This window comes from Epinephelus lanceolatus, chromosome 18, assembly GCF_041903045.1.
Source record: "Epinephelus lanceolatus isolate andai-2023 chromosome 18, ASM4190304v1, whole genome shotgun sequence".
Taxonomy (NCBI): domain Eukaryota; kingdom Metazoa; phylum Chordata; class Actinopteri; order Perciformes; family Serranidae; genus Epinephelus; species Epinephelus lanceolatus.
Window position 1 is genome coordinate 13,656,884 of NC_135751.1, and position 19,705 is coordinate 13,676,588.

At 38.3% G+C, this 19,705-nt stretch overlaps 1 protein-coding gene across 4 annotated transcripts; it reads right to left on the reverse strand.

Annotated features, from left to right (window-relative positions):
- Window positions 1–55: 55 nt before the first annotated feature.
- On the reverse strand, window positions 56–19,042 carry LOC117268762 (uncharacterized). Of its 4 annotated transcripts, XM_033645433.2 has the most exons (24): window positions 18,907–19,042; window positions 17,000–17,047; window positions 16,232–16,258; window positions 15,643–15,702; window positions 15,520–15,552; window positions 14,878–14,952; window positions 14,633–14,716; window positions 13,671–13,700; window positions 13,339–13,383; window positions 12,897–12,947; window positions 10,404–11,447; window positions 6,742–6,804; window positions 6,584–6,631; window positions 6,447–6,482; window positions 5,723–5,776; window positions 4,347–4,382; window positions 3,812–3,856; window positions 2,853–2,894; window positions 2,580–2,639; window positions 1,942–2,016; window positions 1,584–1,616; window positions 1,235–1,273; window positions 659–715; window positions 56–433 (listed from the first exon to the last, which is right to left on the reverse strand). In XM_033645433.2, exons 1-24 carry the CDS (start codon window positions 18,971–18,973, stop codon window positions 429–431), a joined length of 2,157 nt encoding a protein of 718 aa, XP_033501324.2. In that variant the 5' UTR covers window positions 18,974–19,042; the 3' UTR covers window positions 56–428. The 4 variants fall into 4 exon arrangements, with proteins under 4 accessions (XP_033501324.2, XP_033501325.2, XP_033501326.1 ...); XM_033645434.2 differs by lacking the exon at window positions 12,897–12,947; XM_033645435.2 differs by lacking the exon at window positions 10,404–11,447.
- Between the last annotated feature and the right edge of the window lie 663 nt (window positions 19,043–19,705).

The following is a 19,705-nucleotide window of genomic DNA, read 5'->3' on the forward strand; positions in this document are numbered from 1 at the left end:
ATTACAGAGAACAATGTGTGCAAGTAAACACAATGGTTTTACTCAGAAGCTTCTATTCAGCATCATCTGACATATAATTTATTGGATTAAAACAGTAAAATCATCATTTTAATATTTATTTTAAAACATAGAGGCAAATTTCTTGCACTTAACAAATACTTATGTTCATCAATCACCACCAATTTCTTCAGTGTTGACAGAATAAGACTGGTGGGGCGCTGCAGGTTTTTGGACCAACAAGACAAACAGGTATCAAATGTCCACTTACAGAGAAAGACAAGGGAGGGTCAGAAAAATAAAGCAAAAGACAAAACAGACAACACAGCAGGACAAAATAGAGTGAAACACACACAAGAAAAGCTTTAAAAACACATTACACTGAACACATTATGAAAATGATCCACTTGAAGAAGTCCAGGTCATTTGAATTAGCCTGGTTAAAAAAAGAGACAATAAGGACAGGGGGAAAGAACACAAAAACACCAAATCAAGAATAATCTATTAATTTGAGTGGTCGAGAAAAAAAACACAAGGCCACAAACGAATTTACGTAATGGTAATGAAATCACACAATTTCCACTTGGTGGAAGTTTTAATAGTTTTATTGTGTTTTAACTGGGCCTTCACGCACCAGTTATAAACCTCCCTTCATTCTCACCTTTGTATCCATTTCCAAGGGCACCATTCACTCCGCCATATTTGCCAGTTTGCTCTCCTGTGAAAGGATCAACCCAGTTCAGTGTAATATGTGTGCTCAGAGGGAAACAGATGCAGTGAGAAAAAGAGGTTTGACAGCTAAGTTAACTCTTGCAGAAACGGGTTTAGACTTTTACTAGAGGACTCAGCCAACTCACTCTGCAGGCTCCATACCCTTGAGTGGGAAAATAATCCATAATGCATGCAGTTGTATTTTTGGCGTGACAGCAATTTAAGCAAAAGTATGTTCAGAGCATGTAAAATGAACAGTCCATTTTTCCAAAAGTAGCTGTAACTCGTTTGTTTTTCTCAGAGAAACAATGCGCACGTGTGAAAGCACAGTAATATTTTGACACATGCAAAACCGCACACTAACAATTAGATGTGATAGCTATTTTGTAGCACAGGGAAATGTGCACTGCACTCTGTGCTGCCAGTGTAATATTATGCAAGAGGACATGACTAATAAGGTCACCAGAAGCAGCAAAGTGAGTGGAACTTGGTCATAAATGAGGAAGTTGGGGGGTTTCTTGCTTACCCAAGGCATCTTGAGTTGCTCCTAGCTGTGCACCATAACCTTATCAAACACAAGCAAACAAGTTACATTTTTAAAACAGACAAAATGCACAAAATAAAATTGTATTCTGATTTTTGGGGGGGCTTTGGGAGTAGCCAAGAAATGTGTGCAGCTGAACTGTGTACTTAAAATCTCAATTATGCAAGACATACGATACTAAAAATACTGTCATGCTCACACAGCAACTTCTGTGAATTACAATGTGATGTACTGGTGTGACAAAAGACACACAGCAGGGGTATTGTGCTTTGTGTGAAAGGATGTGTGTCTGTGTAGGATTTTTTGGGTGAGAGAATCCATGGAAATTCACCTGTTTGCTGAGGTCCATATCCTGCACCGGCTCCTGAAACAACACAAAACATGTAGATACTTGGACTTCAATAGGGGCAACAATTGTGAGTCACAAAAGACAGAGATAATGTACACACAGAGACACAAACACATCTGCTGTCTGTCCCATCTCTGGCTGAATTCATGGCAAATTAAAACTGGTAAGTGACTCCTTTGCTTATTGTTTGTTTTCTTAATTAATTAGCATAGTTATGTTTTCTCAAATGACTGTCTGACTGAGGGTTCTGACCTCAGCGGGACTTGAGAGAAACAGCTTCACAGTTATTTTCCATCAGACAGTTTCTCACACTTTATAGCTCACTAACACTCATTCTCACCATATTTGTTAGAGGTTTTGGCACCTTCAGCTGCAAGGTTGATCTGCTGAGCAGGATATGGGTAGCCACCATCACCTGAGGGGGTGACAAATCCGTTAAGTATTTAACTGTTCTGGTAGCTATGATGTTTAGGTACATGAACAGGATGGGTGGGTGTGGTGCAACAAAATGAGAATATCGTTTTTATTTCATAGTTTAAGTTTATTCCTTTAAACCAGTGACCAGTGTTGTTGTTGTTGTTGGGTTCATTTTTGTTATTGTATCATACAGCACTTTGAGGACATTGAAACCAAAATCTGCCTACCCTCTGAAGTTATCTTATTAACGTGTTATATTATGGAAGTTTAAATGACAATTTGCTGTTTGACAAGGAATTACAAACTGCTGCGTTTTCCAAAATGTCAGGCTCTTCCATTAAATTTACATTTCATAATAAAGTTGAACAGGGGTCTAATAGCTACAGTATGTTGAGCTGTCTTTGACTTTAATAGACACCAGCTTACCAAAAATGTCAATGGCCACAGTAGAAATGTGCTATTCTATACATAATTGATGTAACTTTCTATACTCTGTAATACAAATGTACTCTATTTTAGATTACAGTCGCAGCTGAAGTTGCAAACACATGCAGCTCTTACCCTCCAGTCCAGTAGGAATCACTGGAGCATTACCATAAGGGACCTGAGCAGCTCCGCCTCCTGCAGGGAAAAAAATAAATTAAAAAAAAACAGATGGGCAAACTTACTCATGTCTATTCTCTCTTTTAACCCTTTTTAACCCGCACATGCTATAAACTGCTCTGTGCTATCTACTAGTTCAAATCTGACGCATGCATGGAAGGTCACACTGACGTTGACGGAGGCCTGACTAATTATGCAACAGAAGGATGAGGTCATGTCATCACTGCTCACCATATTTGCCAGCAGTTGGGTCCAGTCCTGTACCAAGTGCTCCTGACAGAAGACAAGAGGGGCTTCAGTGACACATTGAAAAAAGTACATTCATACAAAGCTCTTACTGGTGAACTGGAGGAGGTTGTTCTCTCTCCAGCATGATACAACAGTTTCTCATAGTCATAGATTTGACTGAAATGTGTTCCACAGATATTTTTAGCCATCAAGTCCTACAACCCATATGACCACATTTGTTCCTACCGTCTGATATGACCCTCAGGTGCATTTCCTAAATTAACACCCCTTTCGATGGCAGGAAATCACCACGTCCTCATACAAAATCTAAGCTTGTCTATGACCGTTAATATACAGTTTTAAACATATGGTTAACATTGTGAGATGGTAGCAGTTGCACCAAAACTATTTGGTTAAGTTTAGAAAAAAGATCATGGTTTGGCCTAAAATAAGTACTTTTGCTACTAATGTGTATATACGTCACATGACACATGATGTTATGTAGTTAAAAGGACCCAGTGTTGACTTTTGGTTTCACACGTCACATTAACAGTGGTCTCATGGGTGAAAGTCCTGTTTGTTTGACCCACCCATCCAACCCAACCACTTCCCTTTGTTGACTTTTTACCTCTTTCTACTATATCACCTGACTCCCTCCTTTGCTCCCATCATAATTACCTGCAAAGTGGTCATAATAAACTGTATGAATGACCCATGAGGTCGTATTTTTGAGGACGACAGTCACTTTCTAGTTCCTTTTACGTTGCATTTGACTGACACTGTGCTGCTATGAATTATATAATCAACTCATAAGTTACTATGAACAAACTTAAACCATCACAGAGCCTGCAGCTTTAGGTGTTTGCTAGTTTCATAGGGTCATTCATACTTCTAGTATATATGTGTGTGTGTGTGTTAGTAACAGTGTTTGGTAGCCAGAGGACATTCCTCAAATCTCTTACCATACGCCCCTGGCACTTGCCCAGGGTAGGCTCCTGTACCGAGAGCTAGAAAAATAAGAAATATATAAACAGGCAGGTGAGACACTGTTTATCCATTGACTGATTCACACTTTTGAATAAAACTGTGTGAAAAGCATCTATGTGAGCAGGAAGTCAGAAACCACCAGATTAAACTGGTCAGCTTCTATAAATAAGAGACAATAGCTACACCCAGTGGATAAAATACCACACTGGACATTTTCAGCAGAGGAAATGTGCTTTCTTGTTGGCCTCTTACTTTTTCAACTGGAGGTTAAAAGCATCTACAGGTTAGTGACATCATCCGTTATGGGTTTGAGCAGGTTTTAACTCCACAAAGTTGTTACCTCCATGCTTTCCTGCTTTTTTCTCAGCACCATCAGCTAACTCTGAAGGGTAACCGAGCCCTGAAACATAGTTCTAATTAGCATTATAATTGAGTTTGTAAGTTAATGACTCTTTAAGTAGACTAAGTTTTCCATATCTTTCTGTCTTTTTATCTTTAAATGACACTCACCAGCCCCTTGACCGTCGCTGTAACCATTCCCATAACCTGCAAAGAGAAGGAGCTGTATGTTTAAAATGAATATATATATATAGTTTTTAAATAATTCAAAGTTAATCTTTTCAACTGCATTTGACATCTCTGACTGTACCTGGAACCAAAAGAAAAGAATGTCTTCAAGAAAGCCTTCTACATGCATGTGAAATACCTGTAGACAAACCTTCTGCACCAGCATCTCAGAGAAAGAACAAAGAGAGTCACTAAAGACAAAGGATCGGCCTGTCTTAACTAAATATCATCACTCCTGTCAGTGACGGCTTTGATTAACTTATTGTTAGGATAATCTGTAGCTATTGTTTTTATATTTGTCTGCTGTTGCTTTTGCATTATGTTTGCTTTTTAAATGCATTTTCTGCACTGTTTTTAACTATTTATTTTCTTGCTTTTAGCTCTTGTTTTTAATGATCTATTGTTTTTAATGTATTTCTCTTGTAAAGCACATTGAATTGCCTTGTGTATGAATAGTGCTATATAAATAAAATTGCCTTGCCCTTGCCTTGCCTTGATGCAGATTCCCCCTGACACCAAACAGAATGAAGAGTGATCCATGGTCAGAGGAGGCAGACAATTCACATTTCAACGATAAAGGTTTTTCTTTTTTTTATATTTAAAGGAACAGTGTGTAGGATTTAGTGGCATCTAGCGATGAGGATTGCAGTTTGCAACCAGTTGAAACTTCTCCAAAGCATGGACTCAAGGTTAGGATTCCTTCAGTGTTGTTCGGGAGATTTTTATCGGGAGCTGAAACATCTGCAGAGGTCTCTTCCTCTCCAAAGCAAATGGACCAGGTGATTAAAACTGTTAAAAATGCTGAATGAAGCAATTTCCTGGTATAAATCAATGCTTCTCCTATGCTGCTCACCTCGTCGCGGATGGGACGCTAGCCCAGTGCCTGCTATTGTGTGCTCGCCCTTTTTCTTTGATAACTAACCAGGCATTTAGGAGGTTTTTACCAGGAGATGAAGTATACTTCCTCTCCAAAACAAACAGACTCAGTAATTTGAACTGGTAAAAACACTGAATAAAGCAGTTTCATGGTTTCTGCTACTGTAGAACAACATGGCGGACACTGTGGACGAGGCCCTGCTCCCTATGAAGATATAATTGGCTCTTTGTAAGGTAACAAAGACACAACAATTCTTATTTTCAGGTGCTAAAGAAAACGTACTTATCATATTTATCATTTTCCATTTCTGCCAACCCCCCCCTAAATCCAACACACTGGACCTTTAAATTGTCTTCTATGTTGCCTCCTGTAACTCAATGTACAAAATTTGTTTGGGTGAAATTGATTTTCTTCATACATGTAGTGATGAGTTTTTACTTACCATAGCCATTGCCCGCCACGGCACCCAGGTATCCTGTTGCACCCTCACCATAGCCTGGGATAACACACATTCAAAACATATTGAATGGGACACAGACTCATGCTGCTTCTGCATTTGTTTACCAAAACACATTAATATATAACTTGGGACAAATCTGAAACATGGAAAGCCACTACAGAGAGGCAATATCTTGATGTTCAGACTTCTATACGTACAAACGAAGAGGAAGGGCACCCAAAGGAGTACAGTCTGAAATGGTTTGTGAGCAATCCTTTATTTTTGTTGTCATGTCTACTTCTTTTTAAATCACTATCAATTATTCACCAGAAAGGTTAAGGAAAATACTGAAATAGCTTCTCCTCTGACCTTTAAAGAAAACTGAAGATGAACTCGAACACAGCTTAGGTTTTTTCTAGGAAGACTCACAAGCAAATGATCCGTTTACAAGGCAAAGTAGGTGCAACAGCTGATTTTCTACCATGAGAAACATGATCTACTGCGCGTCCTCAGCTCCCTTCACATCCTGAGCATTAAAATTTAGGTGGAGAAATCCTGATTCTCTTAAGTCAGGTTTCTATATATGCATACAGTCACTGGGTTTGTGGAGGAGGCCATAATGAATAAAAAGAGTACAAACTGAGATTGAATGGGCTTCAGAAAGGTGACAGATTATTGAATCACTGAATCATACAACCTCACCGGGTGACTTCCCTACTACACTTACCGTGGGGATACCCGCCCTGTCCAAGAGCACCAGCAGCTAAGATTTATTTTGGAGACAGAAAGAGTTAGAGGTTAATACTTGGCACAAAAGGACACCTAAATAAATACAAAGACAAGAAAAAAGGAGTAAACTTTTACCTCCATGTTTGCCAGCTGCACCACCCAAGTATGCTCCCTGTCCCAGACCTGTAGGCAGTGCATGGGAATTTTTTACCACAGGTAGTCATATCTCTATCAGCATCTCCATCTGCTTACAGGAACTGTTTCCCTTGTTATGTGTCAGTGCCAAACATTACCTGCTCCGTAGCCTCCAGCGCCCAGGCTCCCTCCCAGATAGTTTCCTGGACCACCAATATAACCTGTAGAGGAAGTTAACACAAGCTCAGAAAAATCACCTGTGATTTCGTGTGGGCTGGAGGGACATGATCCCTGATTTGTTTTTATAAAACCAACAGTAGCAACATTCATAGAGGAAAACATGAGTATGGAACGCTCAGTAGCCTACTGCTTTTGGCTGAAAGTCAGGTTTAAATCTAAATCACGTTTTTAAACACATGGTAGACCTGGGACATAATATCCTGCCTCATTCACTTGTTTCCATATACAAAAGGTACAGAGGCTGCTGCTGATGGACTGTTGGACATGTGCAACTGACAGCGGAACAAAAAACTAAATATACGCACAATGGATTTCGACATGTTTGCCAGGGTTGGATGGTTTTTTGCACCCTCTCCACTGGACACTTTCCTGGACTGAATCCCAAAAACCACAATACCAGATGCTGAATCTTTTTCCAACATCGCTTCACAATATCTCTTTATAATGTCTATTTTTAATGAGTCATACACTTATGTCTCCTCATTTCCTTTGCCTCTTATATCTCACTCTTTCCGTTTTCATCTTTAAAGCACTTTGTAACCTCTGTTCTGAAAAGTCCCCCATAATTAAAAAATTAAGGCACAAAATAAGACACAGCGATATTGCTGGAGGTATTCGATTTAAGAACTACAGTGGGAGTTAAAGAACTGTGACCCAAACCTTTGTCCTACAAACTAGATCAGTGATTAAGAGACCATCACCTGAATCAACCCAAAACAAGTAGCCTTTAAATGCGCAGCCCAGGGTAATAGTGGATACTACAAAACTCTCCACAAACATATGAAGCCAAGAACAACAGAAATGTGCCGCTGTTTTTGGCTCTGGGACTTTGAGTTCTTGAAGGAGGATGTAACCTTTGTAACAACAGAAGACTTTCCTTATTTTAGAAAATCCTTCGAAATTAGGACAAGTGCACGACTGTATGCAATACGTAAACTATGTAACTATTTGGATCTGAGGCTGTAACAAAAGCAATATGTGGCATAGCACATATAAAACTATATTTTTTAGTTTGATACACAAACAGATATCACTTAAACAAGCACATCTTTACTTTGAGCACTCAAAGGTCCTCTGAAAGTTGATTTAGTGTAATCAGAAGCCATGCCCATCCTGTTACCAAGAAGAATTCAAATCAACATAATCTATAATGTCATTAAATGTAACCCCAGAATAAACATTTGCTTATAAATTACTCACCCAGTTTCACCTTGCATTTGTGAAGGAAACATTGTTTTTCTAGAATGTCTCTGGTGAACAAAGCTTCCAAAAATAGAAAAAAATTCTTGATGAACTGAAGTCATAGCAGTCCATTCTTCATTACAGCAAGACTATACAAAAAGATCTGTTTACAAATTCTCACATAACTCATGCGGCATATTCCAATTCTCATTTTTCCAGTCCCTCAGTACTTCTCAAACACGGGCATTTTTGCTAAAACCTTACTATTTAAAACTCAGCTGAAAATGAAACTTCGCTATGCTCTCAAAGCCAGACTCCATTAACAAAAACAATCATTTTACCTTGCTGAACACGGGAGTTGGTGGTCTACCACTGCCTCGATCAGTTAGTTATGTGTTATTGTGTGGCTTCAGTGTTTTAAAGGATTATTTTGGATTTTCCAAAGTCACACAATAATATGATCGAGGCAGGAGTACACCAGCAGCTCCTGTGTTCAGCAAGGTAAAAATAATGTTTTTGTCAATGGAGTCTGGCTTTGAAAAGAGCATTAGTTTCACTTCGGTTCAGTTTCCCACCAGAAAGGGCTGGCGGTTTGGGAAGTACTGAGCATACGACTGGATAAATGAGACTTGGATTAGACTGCACGAGTTGTGTGAGAGTTTGTAAATGAATGTTTTGCTGTTGATAAACATGGACCCCTATGACTTTAATTCATCAAGAAGTCTCTCTGTTTTTGGATTCTTTGATCATTGTGGAGATGTGTGAGAAGAATTAAGTTTTTTTCTTTGACTGCTATGATCCTCCATCCATGCAAAGGTGACATTATAATTATAAATGACACCACACAGCATGCCAAGCAATACACATACAAGCTAATGGTTTCACCATTTGAAAAGCCACTAGTCACTCCAGCTGCTGGCCCATGACCCTGAAACTACAACAACTATCATAAAGCAGCATAATCACTGTAGTTACTTTTTACCATATCCTGAAGACTAGTACGATATTGACAGGCTCAGACATAGTAATCAGTTCTGTGTCACTGATCAAAGGTTACAGACAAATGCACACAAAGACAATCCATATGTTGTAGCTTCAAGCTGTATACTGTAGGTGTGTGCTGGTTTTCCAACCGGTTTGCTGGGTGTGCACCACAGTTGGAGATAGTGACGCACATGGGATGGAAGCATGTGAAATGTACTTGAAGGTATGTGTAGCTCAATTATGGACTCAATTACTTGATATGGAGGACAGCATATAATTATACCAGCTGAGATCTGGTATTTCACTACTTCCTGCTGAAACTCAATGTTATGTCTTGTGACTCCATGTGGGATGGGCAAGATGTTTGGTGTGACACAGAAATAATTATTTAAATAAACGCTAATCATGGCCTAAAAGCACAGCAGCACTAAAGAGACATGCAAACAATCCTCAACGCATCAATAAACAAATGAATAAAGACAAAACTGGTGACAGGACAACAAGGCAGCGGCTACTGTCTTTAGCTTCGGATAAACAGGATAATATACAATCAGCATGGGAAGTGCTCCCAAATGTTAACCACATACACCATTTATCAGATAATAAGCTAATCAGATATTTACTGCATATTTCGAAGCATAAAAGTCATCAAAGCTGTATTAATGAACAAATGACAAATGACAAATTTAATCTTAATCACTGAGCAAACAATGCCTGTATTTCACATGAAGCACACCATCATGTGGCCATAGATTATATTTATATACTTCATTTTACCCTCTTCGTCTTTGTCCTGTCTCCGTTACCCAGATAAGAAGTCCAACTGTGAACATGAAAATCTGAGTAAACACTAACACACTCCAGTCCAGGAGGTGTCTGTAATGTACCCACAGCTCTTTGCCATCTTCTGAACATACCAGAAGAAGATACCGATAACTTCAAACAACTAGCAAAACACACAAACACATGGACAAACTATTGATAAGACAAGGGTTTGCTTGTCATACAGCAGTCAGACAGCAATCCACTTCTAATGTTTCTTGTTTGCATTTAAACTTTAAAGACGGCAGCCAACCTGCTAAAGACTAATCTCTAAGCAGTGTTGAAATCAGGAATTATTAGTTAGATGTCCATTAAAAACAGGGATAACACTTCAGTGGAGATAGATTCATAGAGACATTACTTTCCTACGACAACAAGCACCTGAAAGAAATGATGTTACTTAGTAAATCAAGAAAGAAATTCAAACAGAGGTAGAGAAATACAGAAACAAATGAAAAATAACTATTTCATTTGTAATTAAGTATTTGAATAACTGATAGAAGGTGAATTTTGGGGGGAAAATAAAGTGTAGATCTCAAGAGTGAACAAAGAGATATTACAATGGCGTATAAAGACAAAGCTTTGCTCTTACTTGGTGCCTGGTTATTCCTCCCAGTCTGTCCTGGGATACCGAGAGCTTCTGACTCAGTGACATCACGTGCGCCATGAGAAAGGTGTTTTGATTTCTGACCATCTGCAGTAAAGCCTTTAGCTTTCTGCCCTTCTACTGGGGCAATGCCTAAACTTTGGGTTCCACCTGCACCTGGGATCACCGGTCCATAGCCACCCCTTCCTTGTCCTTGAAGATTTACAGAACCATGACTGGGATTTTCTATAGCAATAGTACCATAGATTCTAGGCCCAGATTTGTCTTGAGCCACAAAGTCTTTGATGGCCTGTCCATCTGCTACAGCAGACAAATAGCCTCTGGTTCCCTGACCTTGTGGAAGAGACAATATATTGCCTCTGCTGTCTTGAGTTTGTGAAAGAGGCTGGTGATAGGTTCTCTCTGATTGTACTTGCAGATGTGCATGTCCAAGATGTTTGCCGTCTTTACCGACATGTGGCTGGTGCACTAAACCCTGAGTCCTCTGTGTTTCTGAACCCAAAAGCTCATGACTGATTCTTAATGTATCTGACAAATCACGGGTGGATCCACAGTTTGGGCCTCGCTGATTTTGTTGGATAGATGAATCATAGTCTCTTGAACTCTGAACCTGAGAGGAAGAAGAAGCCAGACTTTTGATTTTGTCTTTATCAAGAGGCAGTTGCTGTCTTACACTGCCAGCGGCCAGTGCAGCTCCGTGGTTAGCTGTGCCTATTCTTTCTAACATCATAGGCTCATATTGTTCTACTCCTTGTGCTTGTGAAACAGCCAGACTATCATCATGGGGTGTCATAGGTCCAAGACTTGATGACTTGGCTGCTGGATCAAGGCTTTTGATGTCTCTTCCATGAGGCAGTAGAGCAGGTCTAAAGCCAGTTTCTGCCTGTAATTCAGGAGCAGTAAGTATATTGCTTCTCCTCATGTCGGGTATTTCAGGTCCATGAGGTTTGCTCTTTTCTCTCTTCAGATCTGGAACAGCTTGGCCCAGATTAGCCATCTGAGGTCCACCCAAATCTGCTGCAGACACACCTGGCAGAGAAATATCATCATGCATTCACGACTTCTTGGTGGTTCTGAGACAACAGTGTTTCTTTGAGGGTCAGCAGTACACTGTAAGGCCAGTGGCAAATATATTTACTGTTCTGTATTTCAACTGATGTGTGTATCAGGGCATTCAGTGCAATATAACACATCATCCATAGAGGAATCAAATGAAGGTAATTCAAGACCAAACAGAGACAAGACAAAATCCATTATGGCCTGAAATTAGTCCAGTTTCACAGGACAGAATCATCACCATAATTTGCAACTGAGACAACAGAGACAACAGACAACTGAAGCCACACTTTGGAAGGACACACACAGTACTTCTCACTGAGTCAGAGCAATGACATCAACACATGGCAACACAATGTTGCCACCCCAAATTGTTGAAATGCCATAAAACACACCAGTGTTGCAGCACAAAACAAGGACACCACTTGAGGCACTCAGACAGCATCAGTGCGTGACAAAGACAAGGGACAAACAAAGCTTAGTAAAACACTGAGAGGACATGAAAGCAGAAACCTACAGTGAACTGCAAGTTTTAATTGTGAAAAATGTTTCACTCGTCAGACTATTCTTGAAACTACAGACGTTTGCAAGCATTCTATAACCCAATTACTGTGAACCAGAACTGTGCTCAGAGTATTTGTAGGGGGTGTATAAATAAAGTAAGTCATCAAAATAATGGTGCAAAATACAGCTTTCACAATTATTACCTAATCTTAATAAAAATTAAGTTGTTAGTGTCTTGTAGTCTTGTTAACTACTGCACTAAGTACTCCAGACATCAACTCTGATTAACTGTAAACTGTGGTAATAGGAGTTGGGGAACTCATGCAACATGCAATACAGATGAAAGACTGATAGACAAACACAGTCAAATATCAGCCCTGTGCACACACAATGAAACAGAGGAGCTGATAATAATGGTACAGTAGATAGATATAGGGCTGGGCAATATGAAAAACATCAAATATTACAATATTTCTCACCAAATACCTCAATATAAATATTGCACTTGTATTCTTGGGTTGACTGTTGGTGCTTTCACAAAATATCTACACAATTAGATTTTTGATTAAAAAAAAGTAGTAGCACATTTGAATGTAAATAATATGACTCAGTGGGTAATGGAAAAGAAAAGCTGTAACAGTCGAAGTTGAGAAAATGACATCACCTTACAGTAATGCAGGCTTTAAAACCAGGACATTTATGATATTGCAATATCCAAAATCTAAAACGATATCTCATCTTATATCACAATTTCAATATAATATCCATATTGCCCAGCTCTAGATGGATGTGATTTCATGCAAACAAAGGCCAGCATAAACTCAGAGTCAGTGAATCACAGACAAATACAACACAGAACAAAGACAGACACAGACTGACAAACACAAACACCACAAGTTGCTGTGGTGAAGGTTTTACCAGGTTTCTGTTCCTTAGCCTTCTGTCCGATGGGATACCCAAGTCCAGGTCCTAATAATAGCAGACAGGGGGACTGTCATTGATTTCGATCAACATGCTAACTGAAAGAGATACCCAGGCCAATGCTGTGGCTGGATAAGTCTTTGACTTGTTTGCAAAGAGCATCTCTGTAACAATGAGGAGCTCAGTTCAGTGGAACAGGACAGAGGTCAAATGTGGTTTTGCAAGACTATCCAGCTACCCCAGAATGTGACAATAAACAATCTAATAATCACATTCTTTTTTGTGTAATCCGATAAACCTGATTTTATCCATGACTGACAGCATAAGTGTGTGTTTGTGGCAGAAACAATGGTACACTAGAAAATACCCTTCAGCAGACAAATCTGGGCTGAATGAAAGAAGTAATGGGTTCTTAGGTAAGACTTGATTCATCACTTACCTGGTCGGGCTCCAGGATAGCCGATGCCAGCTAAAGTCCCATATCCTGGCAAGAAAACAAAGAGCTGAGTTCAGAAGACATAAAGCAAATCTGTAACTCCGACAAGCACTCTGATTACGTCACTTCTGTCCTCGGGGTTTCTCTGTTTTACAAGGACATATCATTTATTCGCTGAGATGCAATCTGCCCCTTATATCATGTTCACAGACAATGGCAGAGTGCCACTTAGTTGAGATTTATCAAGCAAACAAGCACAAGAGAGTACTATCATTGTGTATATTCTCATTTTGGCAAACAACATAAGGAAATCACGGAACTATATAATTACTTACCTGGCAGAGTGCCATGGCCCGCACCATAAACTGAAAGTCAGAAATACACTGAGTTAATTTAAATAGACTTCTACAGCTAAAACCCAACTGTTTATGTGAGACTTGTCCTCGTCCTTGCCTTCCTCTTTTTCCCTAAGACATTACACAGACTGCTTCAGTGTAATGCCAACAAAAATACAATCAATCCTTGTCAAGACAAAGGTAAAGATAAAGACATACAAAAGGGAAGACATGCATAACTAGGCTATATGAATGCCCCTTTAAGAAGAAATAACATTCAGGACAAAAGTTTCATGTCTCTCGCTCATTGAATTAGCACCTGTCATATATCTGATTTCATCTAACTGTTTAACAGTTTGCTGCCAAAATCTGAACCAGATTACAGCTATTAGGGGTAAACACGAAAGTTTAACACTTACATATTACACTATTCTGCTTCATCTGAAGCGTTACTTACAGCTGTCATCTGATTTAGATTCAAATGTAGCTTAATGAAGCTAAAACTAAAAAGACAAAAACAGGAATGCAAAAATCTCTCATGTGAAATGACGAGAACTGTTGTAACTATGGCAAAACATAGTCAGATATTCATGTAAGACCCTGCTGCTTATAGTAAGAGGCTGATAAAATAGGTTTTCAGGGCCTTTAATATCACCACAATATCACAGCTGGCAGCTTTTCAAACAGCAGTGAGTCAGGCTTTTATCTGCAAGTGCTGAACTGTCAATGAAATTCATCAAACTTACACTGTGTTTTATGAATGTGTTACCTATTCTATGAATGTATTCAGCAGGTTTGGCTGCCACTAATGGTTGTTTATGACTGTTTTTGCTTTTAAGGGTTCCAACATCCATCTACACATTCTGGGTTTGAGCATGTTGACTCATCATCAGTATCTATATACCTATATGAAATATCCACTGGCCCTGATTATGATATATTCCTTTAAAGATCAGTCTTACCACGTTTCCCTCCCTGGCCCAAACCCAGTCCCAGTCCATTTGGAAGTCCAGTCCCTAGTGCCATTCCTGTGCCCAGAGCAGCACCTGCAATCACAAGAAAGTTATCACATCAAAATGTGCAGTATTTTAATAAACCAATTTCATTAACTACATGGAGTGAATCAGTAACCTACAAGAGAAGCCAAGAGAAAATTATAAAAAGTAAATAGGCTGTGAGAGTTTGATAAGTGGTTATATTGACGTACCATAGCCTCCCTGGGCTCCATATCCACCTTGCTTCAGGCCTGCTTTACCTCCTAATCCGAGAGCTCTATAACCACCTGTGAAAACAATCAAACGAACACATCTCACATTGTTGTTGAACAGAAGAGTCTGCCAAAAGGTATCATCATCCAGGCTTAAATACACAGATCTCTCTACATCACGACTGGCAGGACGTTTTTTCTTTTTGTTTGTTTGGTTTTTGTGCAATTCATCTCAAAGAATGGAAAAACTTTTGCACTCTATTGGTTTGATATTCATTAATTAAAGAGGTCCTTAATATTTTGCATTTGAATTTGATTAAATGTCTTCTTTTGCCAGCTGGCAAACTCTGTAAAACTGTTTTTGGCTGCATCATACCTATGTGTACAACTCAACAAGTGAAGAGTTCATTTGCAAAAACAGATAAAAGCCATTCTTAAAATGAATAAACCATCACCAGTTTGACTGATTTTCCCTGGACTCCAAAAAAGAACAGCATTTAGAAACCTAAATAAAAAAAACAGAGATTTCTGTTTTTGTTTCCTTCAAGTATTGTTATGTTTGCCCTGCCTCTGAGAACTGATTGCAGGATTACTGATGCTGCCACCTGCATTATATAAGGATTTGTTCTTAAGACGACTTACCAACACCAAGCTGAGCACCTGGATAACGTCCAACTATGGTTTTAAAAAGAAAAAAATACAAACATTACTCATGTGAAGTGAAAGTAATATAACACAATGCTGTGTGCAGAAAGTTAAACATACTTCCAGTCTTCATTGCTTTGGTGCCATATCGGCTCCCCAATGCTCCAAGGGCACCTGCAACTGAGAAAGAGTAGAAAAAGAGACAGTTAATGACTTTTATGGCAAACTTTAATGTCCATCACCTGAGTCTTGGTCCTTAACTGAAACAAGACAATGGATTTCCTTACATTCATTATGTAAATATGTCAAAAGCCCATTTAACGTGATAACTAGCATTTAATTTAAACCTTCAGGACATGTCTGATACCTAACTTATTTCACATGCTACAACATCCAGGTATGTTACCTACAATACATCTATATGATGCCTTATACATGTAAGTTTGATATTTTATGCACATTACAAAAAATATCACATCTGGACATCTACTCCTTATTTATTCTCCTGACTTGTCTGTAACATTAAATCTGCAGGGTTGCACATCCAACACAACGTCCACAAACTTATAAATCAGTTGGTGAAGGTGAGAATCATGGGGCGCAATTTTTTCTACGTAATTACATGCACCGTAGGGTATCTGTACTTAAGTCATTAGTTAACAATTTGGTGTAACGCTTATGGTTAATGCATGCTTAGAAAACCACTGACCTCCAGGCTTTACTCCAACGCCAACACCTGCCGAAAACCAAAACAGAGTCAAGAAAAGAAGAAGCACAAATTTTTGCTGATATCCAATATGCCGATATTTAACAATTCATTTGTTTGATAACCGATAACCAATACCTATCAGTATATCCACTTTTAATTTCAATGATCATCAAGTCTCTTCTGTAGTGGAATTAACACCATGTTATGCATGCATACTTTTGTCGTGATGGCCCACCAGCAGATTGAGACATGAAATACAATAATTTTCAATGTAAATAATATTAATTTATAGTGCAAATTAAGAAAAAGCATGTCGGCCAATTCTGATATTTTATTCATTCTTTATTTCAGACCCAGGGGGATCCATATCACAATAAAAAACACAGTAAAATTTCATTTTAAAGCCAATATTGGCTGATACCAATGACATGCCAAAATTATTGTGCATCCCTAGTGCTTGTTTTGTTATTAGTGTTTCCAGGCAGGGGTTAAAAATATCATGAAGCCTTGGTCTGTGGCTACAAACTAAGACAAAAGTGGATAGTCTACATCAGCTAGTAGCCTAACATTAGCTAGTCTTGCTAACATTCCAAGCTAACGAACCCAAAACTTCAAAACTCAAATAGTTGACCTTCAAAGATGGTCATGGTCATGAAGGGAGAAAAAACTACCATTCTCCAATTTCCACAGTGATTTAAACACAAAGACATGTTTGAGTAACTTAAAAAAACATATATTTCAAACAAAACATTTGTAGCTTAATGTTACCTCTGGCTGGCAGCACTCTCCCCCAGGATACACTTTGAGGTTTAACCCCTGAAAAAATAGAAAAATAAAAAAAGTTACATATACATATAAAATTTTTTTTTTTTTAAAAATTACTAAAAAAAAGGCTTATGCAGTGTACTGTATTTATAGACCATAAATAAATAAATAGAAAGTACACAAAAGCACTTTAAAAATGCTCAAATTTACAGACTAATAAAAACACATGCTAATCCCAGTGGTGTTAAGTAACTAAGTACATTTACAAAAGTACTGTTCTTAAATAGGCTACAAGTTGTACTTTAGTTTGGTATTTCCATTTTATGCTACTTTATACTTCTATTCCACTACATTTAGTTTAAAGATTTATTACTAGTTACTTTGTATATTTAGAGTATTACTGCAAAATACAGGCTAAGTCAAGGAATACATTATGATTATTATGGGTTAAAGTACACAACAGTGTATTAAGTCATCAAATTTAGCTCCACCTATACCCCCTGCAACATGTAGGCATACCCATTAATTGGGCCATTACAGATAGGCCTAATGAGTACTTTTACTTTTGGTACTTTAAGTAAATTTTGATGCAAATAATTTTGTCATTTTAAATAAGATTTGTAATGCAGGACTTTTACTTTGTAGTATTGCTACTTTTTAAGTTAAATATCATATTATTTCTTCCACCACCGATTAACCCTGCATTCACTGTATGGAAATGATAATAATGCATATGATGAAGCTTTTATGATGCACAGTGTGAACAAACAATGTGCAAGTGTAGACAAAACTGAACATGAAAAAATAATTATGCGAGTCTTTTAGTTAGTTATTTGTCTTCAAAAATAATTTCAGTTTGGAGTGAGGGTACAGTGATTTCTCTGTATAGTAAAGATTCCTGTTTACTTAATAGTTTTTTTTACAAAACTGACATGCTGTGTCACACAACTCGCTGGAGACAATGTATTGTAACTGTAAATAATTTGAATCTTGTGACTAACTTTACCTCCTTAAAAACTTTCCCCAGTAGGGTAAGTACCTTGAGACACCGATGACATATCTTTGAACAACTGAGTATTACAAATGCCACCATAGTGTCTCATAAATACTGCATCCAGACCTGGCAACAGTTGAGGAGAGAAGAACAGATATCCATTGATGGAAACAGAGGATGAGACAAAATGGAGCGACAGTGTGGAGTCTATTTTTCTCACAATTGGTTGTCAGATTTTACCTGCCTCTGCCACCTTTTCATCGCATCCTTTGATTCAAAGAAATTAGATAATATAAACCGCAGTGACTCACTGATGGTGGAGCCCACATAGTCCACTAGCTTTTTTTTTTCTCCCTCAATCTCACAGACATGTCATTTAGCAAGTAAGTGAGAGTGAACAGCTCAAGATCCATCTGAGTTTCAAGGTAAAGTCATACTGTATATTAAGCTCTTTGATAAAGTGACAACTTATCCTGAAACTTATCAGTGCTAACTAAAATATTCCAAGTTTGTGCAGAAATAACCAGACTGTGCTATACATTTTTGATTAAGTCATAAAGATAAAACATGTTTGTTAAACTACAAAAAATATATCAGTTTTGTGGCAATATTATCTTTTTGAACCTGATGATTACATCTTTTTCAACCAAAAAGCTAAATTAAAGATTACACAAAGATGGATAGTATCCACAAGAATCTGAAAACTTCACTAATTAAAACACATAAATTTGATAATTTTAAGTGATTATGCATAATATTTGTACTAATTAACATGAGAGGCTAGTAGAGGAATTAAACAGTTCAAATAATAACCCAAAGTTTGACAAAAACTGAAGATTTTTTTTAATCAAACTGTGATATTAGTATACAACCAGAGCTCTGTCTTTACTTATAAAATCCCCATTTTTTTTCTTACCGCCTTGCAGAGTTTGCTGAACCAACCAGAGAACCAGTGAGGTCTGGAGTAGAGCTTGAACCAGCATGATGGAGGAGACAAGCTACTAAAACCTGAATAGTACTGATGGAGAGCAGAGGGACTAACTGATGGACTGATAAACAGATGGATGGATGTTTAAAGCATGACTACCCCTGATGTCTTATATATGGTATTCTCTTTGATACACTCCCACTGCCCAGTCCTGCCCTCTGTGCACGCACACACACGCACACACACGCACACACACACACACACACACACACACACAGGTCTGTTTGGGCAAAGTCGAATGCCCATTTTGGTCCGTTTCCATTAGCTGAGAATGCACACACACACACACACACACACACACAAGGAAATGAGATTTTGTATTTTGTCTTCTATTCGGAAATTAACCAATTTCCTTAATCTCTGTGATTGACGTGTTGCCCTTAGAAAATATGAGATTTGTAAGAGTCAGACTGCACTTGAGCAAATGGTTTATTATTCACATTTTTCTAAAATGATACCTTTGTTTTAACTGCCACATTAACAGGAGGAAAATAGACCAAAAAACAACAACAAAGCAACTGGGTTCAAAAATCCCTTTACTAGTCTAAAAGCCAGAGAGGAAATTCTTTTCTGAATACTGTGCTAAAAAGGAAACACCCAGTGTGTCAGGGCAATGTGCCTGTCTGACTTTTCTTCCACTTACTGCACTGTTAAGAGGCTTTCATACACATAAAGTCAAGGAATCAGGATTCAATGGTTTATATGTCACATACTCAAGTTATATGTG

What these genes read in the sequence shown, in the direction of transcription:
- LOC117268762 (XM_033645433.2), bottom strand. Translation starts at nt 18,973, where the DNA reads ATGCTGGTTCAAGCTCTACTCCAGACCTCACTGGTTCTCTGGTTGGTT. An exon ending in GAGAGTGCTGCCAGCCAGAG is followed by an intron (nt 16,259 to 16,999) that starts GTAACATTAAGC and finishes GGTTTTCGGCAG; the next exon opens with GTGTTGGCGTTGGAGTAAAG. An exon ending in TGCAGCTGGCAAACATGGAG is followed by an intron (nt 6,483 to 6,583) that starts GTAAAAGTTTAC and finishes AATAAATCTTAG; the next exon opens with CTGCTGGTGCTCTTGGACAG.